The sequence below is a fragment of the Pieris brassicae genome, chromosome 11, assembly GCF_905147105.1.
Source record: "Pieris brassicae chromosome 11, ilPieBrab1.1, whole genome shotgun sequence".
In the NCBI taxonomy this organism is placed as follows: Eukaryota; Metazoa; Arthropoda; class Insecta; order Lepidoptera; family Pieridae; genus Pieris; species Pieris brassicae.
The window spans coordinates 8410477-8432601 of NC_059675.1; the positions used below are offsets into that span (position 1 = coordinate 8410477).

The window sequence follows — 22125 nt, forward strand, 5'->3', positions numbered from 1 at the left end:
ATAAACAAAGCGGGTTTTTATCATCCCTTGTACTTTTCAGTTTCAAATCCGCCTCAAAGCTAATACAGCTTTATTGGCATTTGAAACTCGATTGTTTTAGTCTGTGGAATTGTATGCTTTCAGTTTTCAATCGTTCACAGTTGTGCACAAGTACAGTAGTTCAAACTACACAGATTTTAATTTTTCCTTTTTTCATTTGAACTTTAAAAATAGTAACTGAATGATATACATTTTCTTGTTATTTACAATAATTATTCATAATTTAATTTTATTTGAAATTTGTTTTTTTTCCTAAAACTTTATTTCTTTTATGAATAAATCCTTTTAATAGACAGTAACCTAAAATAGTTTTTGGATTCTATTTTTGAAGGATGTATGCACTAGATTTTTATGTTCTAATTAGTAATTTAGTATTCAGACACAAGTCTAAAAGACCAGTTCAATCCTTACTTCGAATACGAAAGTGAAACCAATGTGTGAATCCTCATTGCGTAAGTGTATTCTTTACCACCTCTAAAACTTAAAAGGCCGTACAATATTTTTTTTTAATCGTAACGCACGTGTTCGCCCAAAGGCGTAAGAGGAAAACGTAGTTTATAAGGCTTACTTAAAATAGATTTATTAAAATTGACTCGAAGTATAAAATTTCCAATTATACTCTAAATAAAAAACAATCTGGGATCGATATTTTAATATTGTTAAGAGCTAGGGGTTCGGATAGGAAATGCCGTAGATTTCTTCAAGGGTTTATTTCTTGATAAATCAATGAGGAATTTACGAGCACAAATTAATCGCAGAAATGCACTTATAACACACAAAAACAGTCACTTATTACTTAATTATGCACACTTCACACAGTATTTTATCACTTCACTTTATTTGCATTTTATCGCTTCGGCGTTTATCTCTTGATATAGCATTCGAAACTAAACTAACTGGTCGCGTTTCGGCTCGCTTATATGTACCTGGGAATAATCTAAAACAATATTCGAGAACTCTCTATTTGGGACTGCTACTGAGTAATGATTGCACAATTCTAGAACGTCCGTACTCTTTGTCTCTTTTGCACATTGCTCCGTTCTTGTCGTACGGCGTTCTAGAGTGCTCAGTCTAGCTTCAAGAAGGTCCCTCTCTCTCGTGTATCATTTCGTCCTCAGAAGATTCGGCCTACAATATTCCTTCATCAAGAAGGTTTCATATAATAGGCCTGAAAACGGGTCTCCTGAAAACTGCATCACTCGACACAAGTTGTGAAGCTGCCTAAAAAAAGTTTCAGGCTCCTGAAAACTAGGGTAACATTATGCAAATTACAATTTTCTAATATATGATTGACCCTGTCCTGAAACGGTCAGAAATCGCATTTCAGCCTGCTGAAAAGTTCTCTGACTAGTAGAAACATTGCAGTCCCGTCTTCGCAACAATATGATAACACATGCTTAGGACACAATTCCTAAATTACGATGGTTATAAACTTTATATCGTGGCTGTTACTGTCGTAAATGGGCTTGTACTTTAATTTTACGTTATACTGCCGCCCGCCCTACGTCTCTATGTAAATGACATTGTTTATAGAATATTTAAATAAATAAATACCTACTTGATTGTGCTGTTCTTACTATGAAAAAAAAAAATTGTTTGATTAATTTTCTTGGAGACTGCTATCCTGCTATCTTGTTAATACGTATAAAGCCCCTTCGACAGTCGAATAAGTCTAGTATAATCATAAAACCGCACTCTTTACGAAAAGGTCGAAAATCGTTTTGACAGATTATGATTTTTACTTTAATAAAAATATCCTGTACTGTTTTTTTTTGGGTACAAAAAAAACGTTAAAATTAGGGAAAGAATCTATTATATGCTTTAAAGTATTAAGAATGACCTGACACGGAAAAGAACTGAAATAGTAAGCTATCAATAATAAAATATTCCACAAGTTTTTTTTATTCCAGACAATATGAAAATAGTAACCTTTTATTTTAGCATTGAAGTGGAATTGATATTATGCGACCTTGTTTCATGACATCAAAAGCCCCTCTCAAAATATGTTTTCTTGTTTAGATATTCGAAGAGCGATAAGGACACAATATTTACCACCTATTAAGTATGAATAACAAATAACAATTACCACGCTAACAAAACACTCCCCAATCCGGCTGGTCCCCGTGGGGAAAGCGACCACTACCCTCCATTACATAACACAAATGAAGAAGAGGACAACAATAAAAGTAAAAAAAGGCGCTCCACGTTACAAAAATTAAAACTATGTACTTTCAACGTAAGATCCCTATCATCCAAAACAAGACAACTAGAATTGAACTATGCACTAAAAAAATCGATTTGGATGTTATAGGGTTAGCCGAAGTAAGGAGGATGGGTTGTAGTATTGAAGAATATGAAGATTACACCCTCTGCCACAATGGCGAAACGTTAGGACTTCATGGAGTAGGATTTTTGGTAAAAAAGATTTTTAAAAACAATATTGTAAATTTTACGGGCATTTCAGAAAGAGTGGCAGTCATAAAATTAAAATTTATAAACTTTCCAATAACACTTATTCAAGTATATGCTCCTACAGAAAGTGCAGCAGAAGAAGAAAACCATAAGTTCTACGAAGATCTTAAGAGAGCTCATAGCTCTTTTGCTCAAAATGCGACTTGGAAGAAGTACTGGACCCACAAGGAAATTCTGAAAGGAAACTACAGTCTACAACACAAGAAGAAAATAATGGATTCAAATAGGCTAACTTGTCTGACATACGCAAGTCAAACGTGGGTTTTCAGCAAGAAAACAACAAGAAAAATCCTGTCTTGCCAGCATGCAATGGAAAGAAGCATCTTAAAATTGAGAAGAATAAACAAAACAAGAAATGCTGACATTCGTGAAAAAACAAAATTGACAGATGCACTTATACACGCTCTAAGGCTTAAATGGAAATGGGCAGGTCACATTGCAAGAGCGCGAGATAAAAGATAAACATTAGAAATTACAAAATGGACTGGACCTACTGGAAAGAGATGTATAGGACGACAAAAAGATGGACAGATGACATTATAGAACTAACGGGGAAGAATTGGATGAATGTTACTCAAGACAAAGACAAATGGAAAAATATGGAGGAGGCTTTTACCCTATAAGGGGCCATACAAAAACTAGATCACTTAAAAAGACCATTAACTTAAATTTTCTTAAAAACTACTAACACAGGATTAAGGAATGTAAACTAACCACTTCTTGTATGCATTAATTAATAAAGCTTTAATGATAATAAAGTATGAATAAAGATCTTGAAAGACTTGCGATTTTACTTCGGTGAATCTTGATTGCCGTAGGATAAAAATCTTCTACCTGTCTATATGAATTTAAAAAAAACTCATTGGAAAAGGGTAAAGAATAGAAAGATGCGGTGTTCAAGAACCGTAAAAAAAGGTGGGCAGTTCAGTTAATGTAAACCTTCCCAAGCCTACATGCATTCGTTAATAAAAAATGCGGCACGTTCTTTTGTTCGCCCTCTTTACTGTACGAGTTGTCTGAACGAATTCTTCATAAAAATAAGCCGTTATTGAGTTACGAATAAGCATAATCATATATTATATGAGTGTATATATAATATACACAAAAATATATATATTAAAATTAGTGTAAAATCTTATTAGATCTTGCATCGTAATTAAATTTTCCCTAGAGGATTTATTCGTTTGATTTATTTCCATTTTATACAACAATCATCTATTATACTTCGAATGAAAAAGACACAATTACCTATTACTATGCATCAGATTAGTATAATTTGTATGAATAAGTTTTTTTTTAACTTTCTTTATTGTCACAGAGAAATTCTACACCGAACTTAAAAGCTTTATGAGCGAATAGAGAATTAGGGGCTTACTTAAAAGCTATGTTATGCCACTCGATAAAATAGGAAAATTTTATTAGACGTTACGTAAATTTCAGCATTTTGTATTGAGAAATATATATGACTCAGGTAAATTCTTTAAAGTAATGTGTCTTTTGGATAAGACTCGGCGATGCTTTGAAACTTCTATAATGAGCGGATAATATACAAATGGCGAATTTTTCATCTATAGAAGACCCAAATTACTTCCAAAACAAAACCTTATTTTGTACTTCCAAAGGAATCAAACCATGAAGTAGTTACATTTCTCTCGAACGTAAATCCCCAAATGACGTCACAAAGAATAAGATGTCATGGCTAGAGGGTGGAAGTAGAAAGCTTAGGCGCCGTAATGTCGGCACATGCTATAGTGCTGTTAACATTTTGATTGCGCCCTCATAAATTCGTTCTGTAAGTTAATATCTTCATTAAGTTAATAAATAATTAAAATTGCTTATAAATCTTACGTTAAGCTATATTGCTTATGATGTCTCAATGAAGAACCTTCTTATTTACAAAAAAAATAATTTATTCGATGTCATGCGAAATATGTTGTTAATAAAATAGACACGAATATGATTCAAGTAAAGTTAAGATTTAACATAGTGTTAAAGTGTAATTATTTGTTTTTTATTAATTATTATTTATAAAAAATATGTGTAGTTGTTATAATTTCCATCATTGTTGAAATCACAGATATCTCTAATGCTCAATTTGAATAAGTTAGACTGATTCTTTTTTTGCACAGCGTATCTACGTTGCAATCCTTGGTATTCGAAATACATATTTTGATTTTATACATTTTGATGAAGGTTCTGACATCGATACTTTGACTCAGCCGATCGTCGCAGTTTAATTCACTCATATTTTGTTTCGCTTTGGTTATGGTAGACGCACTTTAATTTGGTTATATTTTTGCCAATTCTAGTTACGCCTTCAATTTTATAATTGTGTTTGAGTGTTTGTTCGTAGTGTTTAAAGGAAAGGCAAGTATTTGTATAGTATTACTCTAACTACTCTCATTGTTTCCATACTAATTTTATCCTTATCCTAACGACTGACAATTGTGTGACTTTTCTGTGTCCAGATATATATCGGGGCACCTTATTATTTTAAGTTAAAGTTATGTAGCAACGGCCACCGAACAGTTATTTTTGGTAAATTAGGGCTGTTCAAGAAAAAGTGATACTGGTTACGACGAAATTATCTTTAATTAAATGTTATTTTAATTTTTCACGTTTAAAACCTAAAACTCCACCTCGTCACCAAACGTCACCTTTTATATTTGTTATTTGTCCTATATACATAGTCTACGTATACGTTGGTCTCTGACTAAAACCCCTTGTGTGTCCCAGAAAAAAACAGTCCATCATCTTACCTGTGGATGGTATCGCTTTTTAAATTTCTTCGGAGTTGCGTCTTTTCAGTTTTCACGTTCGTTCGTTCCATATTTCATGTTCCAGCTGTTTTTTAAATACTAAAATTAAATAAATGAAATACTCTGTCTCGGTTGTATCTGAGCGTCAGAAAGCATTCTGGGCACTCAGCGCGCTGACGCATTTTTCATACCCAAATGGTGTATAAGATTATCGACATTTTCTATAGAGGTTTTAATAATTTGACAGAGATAAACGCTCGAACTTAATTTATATCTATGTATTTTTCCAACGCAAACCAACGCGACGCAAACAAATGCCTTTATGTAAAATATAAAACAAAAGAGATTTGATTACTTTCCTTATTATTGTCTCAAATATCCTAGCTACCAGTATTTGGTTTTTATTTTCAAGGAGAATATATCACATTATCATTTTTTATTGAACGCCCAGGAATACGTACAGCCAGAATGCTACCAGCATTAAAGGCGTACAAACTCTGCGTAGCGACCAATTTGTTGTATTGGGATTGTTCTTATTTAACATAAATTTACCTACTTATATGTATAACTTAGGTTAACTACTTTCTTAATATGGAAAAACATATATTAAATACATTTATACATATTAAGTAGATACCCTAAGACTAAAAATCGTGTATTGGATTTTCCGGCACACGAACAATACCAAAGGGGTTGCACAGATTTAGGGTCAAGTGGAAACTTCAACCCGCAATAAGCCCCCTTAACTTCACAGGCGCGTGACTTACTATATTCAGTCTATTTGCTATTTGGTCATAATGAAAAAAATTACCAAGAAGATGAAATTTATTAGCATATGAAATATAAAATGTCTGGGCCGTAGATGTTTATGATAAATTGTCTATAGACTTTAGACGTCAAGTACTTCAGTTTTTAGACCTGAAATTGCCCCCAGTCGCCACTGAAAACCATGGGCGATATTTTATATTTAAAAAAATCTAATCATAAGGTTGATATTCCTATTATTAATTAATCCATGTGCGATACGCGTCTATTAAACGGAAATGGAAGTTTTTTTTCAAATTAGAACATAAAAAAGAGACATCTGAATACCTGCAACGCTCTGATTCCACTGAAAACGATGTTGGTGTTTAGCATGAAGACAGTAATACCAAGGCGGAAAGGTAACGGAATATGTTGACGTGGGCTTGTGACCAAAATCGCTGAAGAATGTTTTTCTTAATAACATCCTCTCACATAAAACGACTGACATTCAAAACAAAGATCCGAAAAATATATATTCTGCTTCTACAAATAACAAAACAGAAATACAGTCAAAACCGATTATGACGACATCGTTTCGAACAACATTCCGGTTATATCCATATGTATATATACATAATATATGGATATATATTTGATATTCGTATATATATATACCAATATCAAAGGTCCCGGCTGAATTATATTGTAACTAGGTAACACTGAATTTTTTTAGAAAATGAAAAACGGCTTAATGTAGAGAGTTGCCAATACTTTTATTGTTTTTCGAAGTAATCTCCGTTCCTCTCTACACACCATTGCATTCGATAGAACCACTGAGAAAAGCAGTGGGCCCATTCTTCCTTAGGGGTCTCTTCTATGGTACATTCGTACACTTTCACCGCTTCTTCAGGGCTCGTAAAGAGAATACTTCGAATTTTATCTTTAGTTCTTGGAAATAAATAAAAGTCGCAGGGCCCCAGGTCAGGACTGTATGGCGGATGACTCATTAAATAAATAATTTATTAATCCTTTTTTTCTATATTACCAAAAGCAGTGTTGGCCTAGTGGCTTCAGCGTGCGACTCTGTATTTTACTGTTTAGTTTTGTATACATGTTACTATAGAAAAATTTAGGATGCGGCGCCACTGTATTATAATTGTTTATTTAAAACTCAAATAAAACTTTTTCTATAATTACTAACAATAAATTCCCTTATAAGGCTCAACAGTCCTTTCATTTGCTTGTGATATTTTATAATCTCTTATAATCGTAAATGATTATCATAATACATCTTTCTTGTTATTTTTTCTATTATTATTATAGAGATAGTTTTGATTCACTATTTCATATTTTTTTAGTTATATTTTAATATTATTAACGTAAGTTGAAAATCTGTAATAATTTTCCATCTTAAAGTTTTTATATTTACATGTTTAGGAACCAAAGTATCACAGAAACTAGAACGAAAGAATGGCGCCAAACGTAAAACAAAATGTCATTAAGTATAAAAATGGCGCGCCTCTTGGCAAATAGAATGTGAAAACGTCTTAGTAATAAAAGTGCCTAGTGTGCCCAGTGCTTTTAGCCTCGTAAGGATAATTATTTTCTTCAAGCAATAATATTCAATTTTATATAGTTCGATGAACTTAAACTACGTCGTTATAGAATCGGATTATATAATAGTTTTTATTATTTGTGACAACACTCGCTTTGATCAATGCGCTGTCCATGGTCCTGTAATAAATTAATTTATAAAAATCAATTCGCGGCGACGTGCCGCTGTGTGGCTTCAAAGCCAATTAAACGTTTTGAATCATTAGAAACAATTTTCTTATGATAGTCCAATTACCACCAGCAATTCCAATACTAAAAAATAAGTACTTTCATTTATACTCAATTCTAATTTATGAGATTCGACAAAGGCAAGATCTTTCTTTCATTTTCGACAAAATCCTATTTTTAAAATTCATAAAAAACAATTATGTTAAATAAACGCCTGACGTACAAAATTCGGCAAAAGAAAATTTTTAAGCTTTTTTATTTTCTTTATATCATGGAATATATTTAATATTTTCGATTATATTTCGATCATTTTAAATTCTTAAAAACAAAACTTATACTTTAATTTAAAAAAAAATCACAGGTCCGAGTGCCTTAGCACCCTATATGCCTAAATATATTTGTATCGCACTATAAATAAGGGCCACAATATAATCAAATGTACAATATACCTTTTAATCAAAAGTGCCTTCAATACATCGACCTCGACCACGTGGTATTGAATATTTGCAGGAAACCCACCAAAGGAGACCGCGCCACGTGGCGTGATTCGGGGGCGGGAGTGCACCTGGTTCGGCGCCTGTACAGGTATAAGGACAAAATAACACTCATAAGAAAGCACGCGGGTTTACTCAAAATTTTTATATACTTATTTGATAATCGAAATTCGACTAGTGCTGAGAAAAATCATTACGAACAGTCACAAAATTACTGGTTACCATAACTGGGGTATCCCGCTAACCGGACATTTTTTTCTATTATTTATCCTCAAAACAATTATATGACAATTTAGTTCGTACATATTCCTGCTTTACATTATTAATAGTAAATAAACGTTGGTTATCCCTCTAAGCAACACATATTATTCGTATTTTATCCTCTAATTAATAAATTGTCGATAAAAGTGCTGTATGCCTTAATCGGATAATGCGTAAAAAAGCTCACTCAAATGCTTGTATAACTATTAATATAAAATAAATCAATGATTTAAATATATATGAATATTACATGTAAAAACTAACGGACAGAATTGACGTATTTGTGTTTAAGCAATTGTTTAGTAGGGAGGCGGGTGCTCAGCAATAAATTAGCGTGCTTTGTCACCGGCAGACGGCCAGGCGGTATTGTGAGCGTTTTATACGTCAGTTACCTCTTGTTACTAAACGTAGTCTATGGCTTACACTGGCTGAAAAACGCGGGAATATTTTTAATTTAAAAAAGATAGACGTTCTATTGTAAGCTATATATTATTACTGGATCTTACAAATAAACAATTACTGTTACAAGGTAATAAAAAAGTATAATATTTATGGTTTATTAAAATGTGTAAGCACGGTGTATTAGTTCCAACAGAAGCAAACTATCCAGGTAACTATTTAATATTATAAATAAAAAAATATATATGAGGTTAGTTTAAAAAATATATAATTTTTAAAATGATTGTATAAACTTTATTTTACTTTATTATGCTTAGTTTCTGCTTATGTTACAATAGTACTACTGGGTACTTATTTAAAATAAACACAGTATTATAACTCGTACTTACCATTATTTACATAAATATGCTTACTACACTAGTTCATTTGTGTTATTACATAGCGCATTTAGGAATTATCTTGGGTTACGATTCTTCTTTTTAGAGGGGTCTACCCTACTTACCTACTTGGTACATCAGAATGGCTTTTAATTAGGTTGAAGATAGTCTCAAACACTGTTAGGTTGGTACACTTCATAGATGCCTTTACAATCTATAGATTTTCATTATAATAATTGTACCGGATATTTAAAACTTGCAATCAAATTTTAAAAAGTATTTTTAAGCCTACATGTCTAGATGGCCAAGCCAATTGACTTAACAAATGTTTTTAAAATATCACCTTATATTTCATTTTACGTAACAATAATTTAAATCATACGTGTACAAATGCTATCGAAGTTCAATTTTAAATTGCATGTAAAAATTTGAATATTATCTAACGTCACAAATTTATGAGTAAAATGTCTTGTATTCTAGCTATGGTTATCTACCATATCAAATATAATTATAAATACGCAAACGTTATATGGATAGTCTTCTACAAGGCTGGATATTTTAATAAGATTGCAATCTTACGATAATCCAGATTCAGGATTGCAATATTTCTATAGATATTATCCATGTAATTTCAACTACAAAAAGCTCGTAGGCCAAAATTTAATTTTTAAACTTCTTCTTTAAAAAAATGTCCTTATCTATTAAAAGCAGCCACCACCACCATCTACAATTACTTTTCAAAGGCAATTCCACTGTTAGTTATGCAGTATTGCACCAGTCACAGGCGTTTTCTTCTAAGAAAACTTTAAAAAAATCATACTAAACTTTTTATCTAAAAATATATTTTATTTATTTAAGACCTCGTTGCGTTAACAATATACTTCAATCAGACATCTATAATGTAGCACGGAAACGGGTGTCGTTATCAAACTAAAAATCACGAAAATTTACAGAATGAATGTGCAAGCATGCAGCATTACATAGACAAGTAATGCTTATAAAAATATTGAAATGAAGATAGTGCGAGCTAAATGGAACTGAAATTCAATTCCATAACCTTATTGCAGAGGCCCTTAAGAGAAACTTAATATTTTATCTTTAATACACCCAAATAGCATGTCTCTATCAATCTAGTGAAAATTATGAAAAAGATACAGAATGTAGATTTTATTGAATTTTTATAGGAATTAGTAAATAAAAGTGAATTTTCTTACGAAAACGCAAAGTAATTTATAACTCTGCAGAGGTTGAGCTTAAGGACCTCTCGTAGAACATGTTTTTGTAGCTGCTGACCCATCTCACCCCTAGTTGCGTTTGATCCAAGACTTCTTGGGCATATATAATATATATAGAATTAATATATTTATATATATATATATATATAATGTATACATATCGCATCAAACCGAGAAAAATATTTTCAAAAAAGACACATAAACGAATACAACGTGAAGGTCTAGTAGAGTCTTTGGTGATAAATTCTAGTATCTACGTTGCATTATCTATGGCAGCACCCGCTTTCGGACATGCGCCGTAAAAAGTTTCATATTATGTAATTTGGCGCCTTTTACCTACGTTTCGTTCATATTGAGGTTTACCCTTTGTTGATTTGATTTGGAAGTGCATTCACCGAATCAAATAATAATAAAGAGATTTCACTCAAAACACAAACAAAATAATATTTATCTAAATATTAAATTTTTGTCCGATTGGTAATAGTAAAGTAATCGTTTTAATAAATAACTAATCATATCATAATTATCTGCATTTGCTTTGTGTGAATCCCTCAAAAAATTCAGTTTAAAAATAATATAGACCTAGATCATTTTAAAATACCGATACAAATATATGTAATACAAATGTTTCAATTGTAATTCCTCGTCAATTCGCGGTCGGGTCAAGTATTTCAAATTACAAAAACATTTGTTCCTATTATTGGGACAGATTTGAACCGTTAGAGGCTATTTTTTAATTTGCAGCGTGCTCCAAATACTGGCCAGTGTGGGGCTATAAATTATTAGTGATATTGACATCGGGAGTTCGCGTCGCGCCGCAGTGGCTGCCGGCCCGCGCATGCGTTCTGTACCAAACACTAATGTATTGTTCGTGTCAAAACATTGCTTGGAAATCGGAGGCTCCGTATTAAATTCAATAAAAGTGCTACTTCATCACGACTTCATTTACATGTACACGTGTCAGGCGAGTTGTGAGAAAGATGAGGCTTCCGAAATTTGATCTATGTAAGTCCTACGTGGTTTTTAGTTATTGCATTTCTGTTTTGGTCTGTTGCAAGCTGGTTAGTATAAAACCTGTGATAAGTACTAATTTAACCATAGATATATTACATTAATTTTACGTCAAAAGCCTGATAATATAATTTTTACTACTAATGGTGTTGTTATCGACATTTTTATAAAGTAGTTTACTTGATGTGAATGTTAGTACGTTGAGAGACATTAGAGACTTAAATGTATATAATTACATATTATCAAAATAACTACAAAATGTGCCTATCACTTTATCTAACATTTAAAATTGCACTCAGTACGATACCATCACGGTCATTACAATTGAGACATTAATATTCGATTAAACTAATGATCCGGTTCAAGGAGAATTCTATGGATCTATTTTGTGCAAAATATATTTTTGTGATGTGTGAAAAAATAGCTCAGTTGAACGAGCATTGTCATGTTGCTACAACTGTAAACATTTTTTTATTTGTAAACATGTTCGGTGTAAATCATTGTAGAGTTGATTTTATTTGCAATATATTCAAAACGAATAACGAGGAATTATTATTATATTATAAATTAATTCGTTTTTACAGTACAGAAGTACAACGACAAAAAAATAACTTATTTCTATAAATCTGCAATTTTACCGCGACTTTGCTGATTCTAATACTAAAAATTAAAACTAGATTTGACATAGATACAATTTCAAGGTTAACATTGCCTGAAACTGGCATAATAATGTCTAATAAAAACACAGTACACATATGCCTCTAGTTCATGAAACGATCACGCGTAATCCTTAATCTGCTTATGAACTCGGATATGTCACTCTTGGAATCCTTGATAGAAACCATATCTACAAATCGCAAGTATTGAATTTATACACTAGCTGTTGTCCATGCATCGAACTAGATTATCATCTAATCTTTCCAAGAATAAACAAGATTCTAAAAAAAAATGTAACTTAAATTTCGACATAATCGTGAACAAACGGCATACCCATAGCGAGTCACGCCTGCCAAATCCCTAACATTCTGGTTTCTATTCCTAAAGCTACCCTGAATAGGTGTGTGGGATTAGTCATACGGTAAATTTTGAAGAAATTCACGCAACAGTACTTTTATTATTATTGTCAAAATACAAAAACTGCTTTGTTTATAATTAAATAATGTCAACAGGATTCACTTAAGTTGTTTAAATACTATTTATAAAGCAGCTATAATAAGCTTAATTAGGTTAACAGTACGATTGTAAAATTAAGAATTTTCAACAGCATAAATGCAGGTGGCCTGTAACATCCCCGTAGTAACAAACGTTAATTAGTTGAACATCGGAGGCCACTTGACCGGTCTAGAGCATCAATCAACTACACTTGTGGAACAATTACTCGCCCTCGATTTTCGTTATAGATACATTTCCACCAAATATTTAAAGACGTCCACGTATATTTCATAGCATTGATTTTCGTTAAGAATACTTGTGTGACAAAGCTTAAAAATCTTATAACAGAAAACAGACACAATAGATAATAGAAAGAAACGTGAATTTTTGACATAGACATCATTGGTCAAATATCAAATATCATTTTAGTATCGCGGTGCATACTTGCAGAGTAAACCGAATTACCATATCATAATGAAAATACACATTTTAATTCGACGTAAGTTATGTTTACGCAATAATTATGCAATATAATGTTTAATGAAAAATAAAAAAATACTAGAAATTTAGATGGTGGCATGTCTTAATTTATTGTTACTTGTGTTATCTTAAAAAATCCTTTGGCCGTACTCACTCTCACCCATTAAATATTCTATAAACGTTAATCTAAATACGTTAAACTAATAACTTAATAACGAAATTTATTTCCCAATTCGACTCATTTAATAAAGCAATGAAATTCTTTATTTTCCTTTTAAATATATGACGACTATACTTTACTTCTATATACTTCTACTATAATTGTTTAAAAAACAGTGCCATTAAAAATTAACACGCCAACAATAACATACAATTGGCGTGTACGATTGGCCCTTTGTAGTGCAATATGTGCATCCGCCCGCCAATGCTATATCTATTGAAACCACCTCCATGTCATTGAATATTATTTCCTAGTCTCACAATTAATTTTTTCATAAATAATATGCTAGATAAAATATTTTGAACTGCATAGTTCAAAATTGATAAGCTTATAAGGAATTTACAATAACAAATGGAAAAATGTTTCTATTTTTCTCGCTGATTAGAAATAATTTACAATTTAACCTACAGATTTTATTACAAACTAAAATCACCCCATAAACGTTGGATACGAACTATTTGAATAGTCAAAGAATCAATTACGAATAAAATAATCAATTTTAATGGCATATATTATATCAAAGAGTGCACTCATCTACTATCGCGTTACTACGTCATATTAGTACAAAACTCAACGATCCTATTGATTCTTTGGTCATTCGCTTCACATTCTTTATGAGATTTATTGGACAAAATAATTTCTAAATGTTTTTGCATCAACGGTTATATGTAAAAATAATTACTCTGGAGAAATTATTGTAGTCTTTGTTATTGTTTAATATTCGTAACATTAACATCGTAATAGGAGCTGTGTATACTACAAATGAGATACAGAAATCTGTGTGCCCACCACTGGGGATACCGTTTTTGGTTAACTATTTTTGTAACAAAACAAAAAATTTATCTAAGATCCAAAACTTACACTTATAGCTCTAATAATTTTCTAAGTTAAGACATAAATAATATTTGATAACATACGCATATGTAATTTACGTGTCTCACAAAACCATAATTTCTCCCTCTGTTCTCCAGCTAAGTATATCGGTAAATTACTATCATGTATCTATTTAACATTTCCAGCTGTAAAGAAAGTGTGCAAACCAGTGATGTTGGGGAGAATCTGGCAAGCCAGCAGACGTGGTCTGGCTCTCGATCATACACCGTCGCATCATTTTGCCTGTTCCCAGTGGCAGACTGGACATAGACCAACAACCTCATATATTGTTTACAGGTAAGTTTGAAGATATTTCATTAAAACTCATTAGGCTACAAGTGATGGTAGGAAATGAAAAATTCTTGAAATGCAAGCTGTTTTTGTCTTGAGACATACGGAGTTATAACTGCATAGGTAAATATTAAGGTTGCGCAATAATTTAATAAAAACAACTTACACACAAAAAATTAAAAACAAAGGCCTCCTCCAGACCCTTCTAGTGAGCAAGAAAGGGCAGAACCCTTTCTTGCTCACTCTTGACCAAACCTTGTCTGCAAGTAGTTTTCCTTTCTCTAGTTTATGGGTACCACCTCAATATAGTTTTACTCCACTTCTCAGCACCTCACAATGTGTACCCTGTCCATCTCCACTTGTCCTTTGTCCGAATGCTGTTTGTAAGGTCCTCTATCCTTGTCATTTTCCTTATGTAAGTATTTTTAATTTTACCGCTTTTGTTTACATTTAGTAAGCTTCTTTTCATTGCTCTTTGAAGTAGTTTAATTTCTGTTATTTGGGTTATTTGTAAGTAATGCAGTTTTAGTAAAAATGGGACATTGTTGTTTGCAAAAACTGCTTAAAGTAAAATAGTTTAAAATCCTTATTAAGTTCAATGTCCTAATTAAAATATTTTATTTTCAGATGGTTATTTTTCCTATCAGCATTATCAATTGGCATAACAAGTTTCGCATGCCAAAGACTGCCGCCTCTCTATGATGGGCCCAAGGTGGAGCTCAATTACTTCAAGTGGTTTATTTACTTCACTAACTGGGGATACATGCTCATTGTCCTACAGGCAGCCTTAGCTTTAGCTGTTGTTTATAAGTACAAGAATCAGAAAACCTATTGCATACGTAAGTATTAATAAAGACAATATTCAACGATTCCCGGTACCCATTGTTCCCCATTGTTACCAACATTTATTGTTAAAGAAAAAAGTTAGAAGATATATATATTGTTCCTTCGTACTGTTTGTATCTTCACATAATACAGACAAATTTGAAAATCTTTCCACCAAGGAAGTGGTGCTTTACCAAATTAAAACTAAAACAAATTGAGAACCATTCCTGCTTTGGCGTTGATTAAAAGTAGTTTCTTATCATTGGAACAATTTATATACGTCTCCGAAATGCAATGTCAAGAGCCTCGCGTGATTTCATCTAATTATTTCAAAGAATTTCTGCGGGAGGCATCTTTACATCAATTAATTCACATTGCACTGTCGCGTGTCATTGCTATTGAGATACTTGATTATCTCGAATGGTCAAGCACGTGTTTCATTCATCTAAATCGTGACCATGAGACAATACTTTAATCTTGTGCAATGGCATGAGATTAATTCAAACATTATACTTATACGTAAGAACTGTAACCATGAAGTTAATAATGTTTGAGGTAAACGCGTAGCACCTGCGACAGTATATTTTGTATGAAATATTTTAGTATTCACTACTATGTTCGCTGTAATTCTTTTCATACAAATATGTATGCCTGTCATGGTAGAGTCACTAAGTGCCGCAATAGGGATAATAATAGATACATGAGAGACTATCCAATTTCACAACATGGTCCAAGACTGTATACACTTTGGCTGAAGTTTTCACTCCTTTTTCTAACTTCTTAACAAAATAGTTTTGTGACGTCTTGATAAGACACGCCACCCCAAACAATCACTGACGCAGGATGATGACCACGTTGTACCTTACCGACCACTTAAGCAGCTTCTTTAGCGAGCGTACACTTTATCATATTGCTTATTGTAGCATTCTTCAATCGTGAAAATTGTTTCGACGTTAAAGAGAATATTTCTGAGCTTTTCACTTGCGTATCGCGACAGAAGGCGTTTTGATCGATCCACTTTCTTTAATTGAAACATTGATTTAGGGTATGTCCTGTATATCGACGATAAGCACCAAGCTTCAGGTCTTATTTTATAATACGCGACAGAGCCCTAGCGGGAATCTTAATTTCTTGCGATAAAACATTTTGCTTCCTAATGGGGTTTCGACGAATTCTGGTTTTCAACAGCTATTGTAGTTCTAACAGGACGCGGCCGCCCCAATCTTTTCTGGTCTCAGACGAAGTGTTGTCGTATCTGTTGATAGTACGATATAAGAACATACAGCTGATACCAAGCTTTTGAATTGTCTAGAATATTCATATAACCGACAACACCATACCAACTTTGTGCAAGACCATCACTACAATCCTATTTTCTTTAATACCCCATAAGAAAAAATATGTGAAATGGCGCAAAATCGAAAGAAGTTTTAAAATAATATACGTGTCTCAAATTCATAATAATTAAAAGTTGAAAAAAAGAAAAGTTTTATGTAACAGTATCTATAGCCAGACTAGTTAGTTTTAATATAAGTAAAATATTATCTATATTTAATGTAGCTAAAACGTAGAATTCTTCCTCTCTCCTAGTTCATGAGTAATTGTATTGACTTCCTCATAATATCCTCTGTTGTATGCTTGTCATGGGGCGAGCGATATGTTCGTGTGACGCATTTGATTGATACAATTTCGCGTCAATTAAACTGGTCGAGTGGGACGTTAGCAATTATTATCCTTATTGGTTCCTCATTCCTGTTATTGACGTAGATATTGCTAACAAATAACAATTGGTATCGTAGAATTTATCGTAGTCAACATTTTTCGAATTTTGTCTATGAATATTATAACTTTATCGCGCTAGTTTCAAAGATGTATAAAGATCGTTCCCCAATTTAATAATTTATAGTAAGGTTAGTGTTAAAGACACTAAAAGAACACATGTCTATTTTTATTTTTGGAATTGGTTTATATACAATAACGTTAGGGGCATGTTTAGCTTTTTATAATAATTTATATTATCATTTTAATTCATTAATATTAATTAATATATCAATAAAATCGAATAGCTTTATGTACAGGTAACTATTATTGGTAAAAGGTACAAAAAGACTACAGCCAGAGTAACACAGCAGATATATTTCTGCGCCTTTTTATCGATAATTTCTCTATATGGACATGCCTTCCGAGACGAAATTATCTATTTCGCTAGGATGTGAATATTCTTCTTTTAAAGAGAGAAAATCTTTTATACACTTCCCACACGGTTGGCATGGTGGCACAGCAGCAAACCTTTTTAATCAACTAGGCCTTCTCACGTCATACGCGTTATGTGTGACCATGGAGGCGAATATATGCCCATGGAATCAACCTCACTGCCCGATATATTACATTTGTGATATGAGATTATAGTCACTAATACTCTTTTAGTATTTTTACTTATAAAAATGAGTTCCATTATTCTTCTAGCTTGTGACGATGAAGAGATTCCATTACCACGTCGTCAGAAGACACCATTCCTGTGCCGTTTATACTGGCTGGTGCATAATATTGCCACGGACCTCGCGTTCGTTATAACACTTGTATATTGGACATTGGTCCATGACCCGAGTAAGTGAACCTGAACGATTTGATTTGATTTTATTTTAACATCACACATGTTAAAAAGAGAGCAATCAAACGCTTATAAAATTAAAAATGAGTAAATATGTCATAAATATGATATACTCATATTAAAATGATATGAGCAAATACTTATAACACCTAACCAAATCCATGTATTGGAGTTGCCAGTGATATCGCGGCACGACATTTAGTATGGTAGAAGTCAAAAAATAATAATAGTAAATAATTAAGAATACTGATTACTTCAGTTGCCTACTATTTTTTAATACAACATTCCAATTAAAAATTAGTGTGACGTTATTTTATTTTTTTAAAAATAAATACATATAAAATAAAAGTTTACATCAGATTTAAAATGTAGTGAAACTGATGCAGATTTGACTTTTCTAAACACTTAAATTTAGCCAAGCTTATTTTTTTAGAAATGCACGAGGTAAACGCTTTGAACATCTTAGTACACGGCTGTAACTCACTAGCGATGTTGCTAGAATTGGCTGTGACTGCGCATCCGATACAGGCTATACACGCTTTGTTTGGCGCCGGCGCAGGTCTTATGTATGGGATATTTAGCGCCTTCTATTGGGCTGTAGGGGGAACGGATAGAGTTGGTCTCCCGGCCATCTACCCTGCATTAGATTGGAACAAACCAGGTAAGTGTAAACCACAATAATTACATTTATAACTCAAATAAAAACGAAACACAAACAAATTTTGTGTATGCTATCACTTTATATACAAAACATATTCATATCCTAATTATCAAAAAAACATGCAATCCGAGTCTAGACTCTTATTATCATTGCATTATTAATCTTATCTTACAGTTAAAGTTGATAAGCATTTTTTTATAAAGACCAATAAAAGGCCATTTTAAACACAAATGTACAGCGCTAAATCACTGGTCTCATGAGCACACACTTACATAAACACCCTCCCATACATATCATGACAGAACATCTAGATACCCTAATAAGGTAAACACGTGTCTGTCCGCATAATAAGTTAAGTATTTTATTTGGTTTATTTTTTTTCCTTTTCTGTCTTTACTGCCAAAACATTGTCTTTCAAGGTTCAGCGTTCGGTTTCGTCGCCCTATGTGCGGTAGTGATGATGTTTGCTCACGCTATCGCCACCGTACTCGCAATATTACGCATGAAGTTAGCTGCAAAGATTCGACCGTCGGGCTCACATCTCGACAAGTTCACTCTGCCTACACACTGAGGGTCAATTAAGCGGGATTAGACTGGTTTTCATAGGTCAATGGACTACCCACATTTCAATTAGACTAGCAAAGGTGACCCTAATTGCACATGATAAGATATAGGTAGCATTTATAATGAGGATACGATTCGGATAACACTTGCCTCGTTGAGGCGTCATATCTGCTTATGTGGGCTAAGAAATAACTTTTAGTTAAACCAAAAAAAGGTTGCAATATGGATATTCAAAAGAGTATTCATTGCAAACCGTACTTCGTCATCTGTCAAATGTCACTTCATTTGACAGATGATGACTAATGTTCCAATGTTCTCTATTTGAATCGCACTGTAGCTTAAATTTTGACGTAATACGTCGAGAATTCTTATTTCAAAAAGTTAACCTAATTTTTTTTTATATCTGTGAAGTTTGACAATTTGGACTGCAGCTTTCATTGTGACTCAAAGTTTAGCAAATTAGTTAAGAAAACTGCAGATATCATAATTTCGCTGATAAATTATATATCTGTGATCGTCAGTATTATTAAAGTAAGACCATGATCATATACGAATAAATGATGGGATTATAAGTGACTGCTATTGGTTTTGAGCATTTATAACTTTAAACTTTAAGTATGTTTATTGTATTTTCAAGCTTTTCAAATATTTACGTACATATGGTTTAATACGTACGTTGTGGCAGCTGTGGTAAATAGGGCGAATTAATATTATGTCACTGCCTATATATATCATAAATGTATGATAGATACATACAGCTTGTGTTAATTGCATATCGTCTGTTATCTACAGATTGTAATTCAATAGGACAATTTTAATGTAATAGATTTAGAGAATACATTTTATTACATGTTTTAACTATGTGTATGTTGAATGTTTAGTGAGCTTTTTACACTACTCTTACGCTGAAAAACTGCTTGTATAGGCAGAAGTAACATTATAAAATTGTGAACTTTTGCTGAGCTTCAGTAAATTCTTTACTCAGAGAAACTAAGAATTGAAATCATAAAATTACAAGCAATGAGCTCAATGCGTGTCACACGTGGCACAAAAGGATTCCTCTATTTTTAGTATGAGAATGGCAAAGACTAAAGTGATTGGAAGTTGTAGAACAATGTCCCAGTTCTTGTTATTAGTTTCTATTCATAAGTAGCACGAATTTTGTATAAATTACGCAATTTACGTGACATCGCATCATTTCTATTATGTATAATATAAATATATACATAATAAGATTCAGCGCCATAACAGTGTCATCTCAGAATAATACATGTTTTATCCAGCTCAAAGCGGATTAGATACGGAGAATTCTAATTTACTCGATCTTATATTTGTCTAAATAACCTATAATAAGCTTTTATCGTATTATGAGCTGGTATATATTAAAGAAATATAAAATGAAAATAATTGAAAATCCAATTATTCATACTATATAGGCGTTCTGATGACACAGTAACGTATTAAAGCGATTTGACGTTCTTCATGCATCGTCTCTCTAAACACATGTTGAGATACATTTAAAAAATAAATGAATGTGCAAAGCAATTCCTACCTTATGAAGTTTTTATATGATGAAAAAGTACGAGGGACTCCTGAAATTTGCTGCTCTATTTAACCAATCCGTCGCAGCCACACAAAATGGCTTTTTTTAAAGGAAACAAATGCAATTAAAAAAATAGCCAATATAGTTCCGTTACCTACTTATGAAGTTTACTGTAGTTTTTGTGATTTGTAGACTTTAGTATTAATTGTTCCTAGCCTGAATGTGTATGTATAGGCACAACTCTGTGATTGATTTAATTTCTGTATTAAGATATTATTTTAAAACAGCTTTACCTAAGTGTCGCCAAAGAGTTATTTTATTAATGCTCAAAAGCGAATTTCTGTACATTAAAATAATTAAGACATTCTGTGTGTTTTTTTACATTTCAATTATCTTGTAGTTTACCAAATTCAAAATGATAATGTAAAAACGGTATATAAAATAATGTATACTTTTGAAAAAATAGTTACAAATATGAAACGCCTGATTAAAATATTCTGATGTATTTAAAACATATTGCTCTTTTTATATATGCAGAAACAACTAAGATGAATTTTATTTTCATTAACAATGTGGCTTGTTTTTAAAAAGAATATATTTGTATTATACATATTATTCTAAGAAGCTGGCAAGCCAGTCTCAAGAATGTGTCGTTGTATCAGTTTTCATACAGGAATTATCTACAGAGTAAGGTGTGGAAGATGGTAGGTGCTACTTTTCTTCTGTCCTATAGGATTATCGACTATTTTAAAATATATAAAAAAATTAAGGGCCATAGCAAGATCCCTCCTTATCTAAAACTGGTTTTATTCTACTATATCTAAGCCAAACAAAGTTGAATTTACAGTTGAACCGATTGAAATCAGTAGAAGATAACCTCACGTATATCAACTAAATTTATTTTGAATTTTAATTGTAAATATGGTGGAGAAAATTATATATTTCTTTGGTATATTTTTGCTTGTGACGACAAAATCTTGGAGATTTTTTATATAATAGGAAACAAACGGACAGGAGGCTCCTCTGATATTAAGTGATGACGCCGGCCATGGACACTCTTAATGCCAGAGGGCTGGCGAGTGCCTTGCCGGCTTTTTAAGAATTGGTACGCTCTTTTCTTGAACGACCCTAAGTCGAATTGGTTCGAAATTACCTCAGCTGGTTCCATTTAGTCGTGGTGCGCGGCAATAACTGCTTTAAAAAAACGCTTAGTTGTGGAATCAACAGACGTCGAGGTGATACAGATTGTATTTTGTATTCTGTCTTCACGTCTGATAATGAAACATTCCAAATGGCTTCGAAGAAGTGCATTATACCATTATCGCTTTTATA

At 32.4% G+C, this 22125-nt stretch overlaps 1 protein-coding gene across 3 annotated transcripts; it reads left to right on the plus strand.

The window, feature by feature from the left end:
• Nucleotides 1–9047: 9047 nt before the first annotated feature.
• On the plus strand, nucleotides 9048–20605 carry LOC123716121 (protein rolling stone-like). Of its 3 annotated transcripts, none has more exons than XM_045671688.1 (6): nucleotides 9048–9161; nucleotides 14445–14595; nucleotides 15217–15428; nucleotides 17881–18021; nucleotides 18459–18686; nucleotides 19106–20605. In XM_045671688.1, exons 1-6 carry the CDS (start codon nucleotides 9116–9118, stop codon nucleotides 19255–19257), a joined length of 930 nt encoding a protein of 309 aa, XP_045527644.1. In that variant the 5' UTR covers nucleotides 9048–9115; the 3' UTR covers nucleotides 19258–20605. The 3 variants fall into 3 exon arrangements, with proteins under 3 accessions (XP_045527644.1, XP_045527645.1, XP_045527646.1); XM_045671689.1 differs by lacking the exon at nucleotides 9048–9161 and adding an exon at nucleotides 11365–11567; XM_045671690.1 differs by lacking the exon at nucleotides 9048–9161 and adding an exon at nucleotides 13169–13224.
• The last annotated feature ends 1520 nt before the right edge of the window (nucleotides 20606–22125 follow it).

Coding starts and splice junctions, on each gene's coding strand:
- LOC123716121 (XM_045671688.1), top strand. CDS start 9,116: ATGTGTAAGCACGGTGTATTAGTTCCAACAGAAGCAAACTATCCAG. Junction 9,162..14,444: donor AACAGAAGCAAACTATCCAG/GTAACTATTTAA, acceptor TAACATTTCCAG/CTGTAAAGAAAGTGTGCAAA. Junction 15,429..17,880: donor TCAGAAAACCTATTGCATAC/GTAAGTATTAAT, acceptor TTATTCTTCTAG/CTTGTGACGATGAAGAGATT.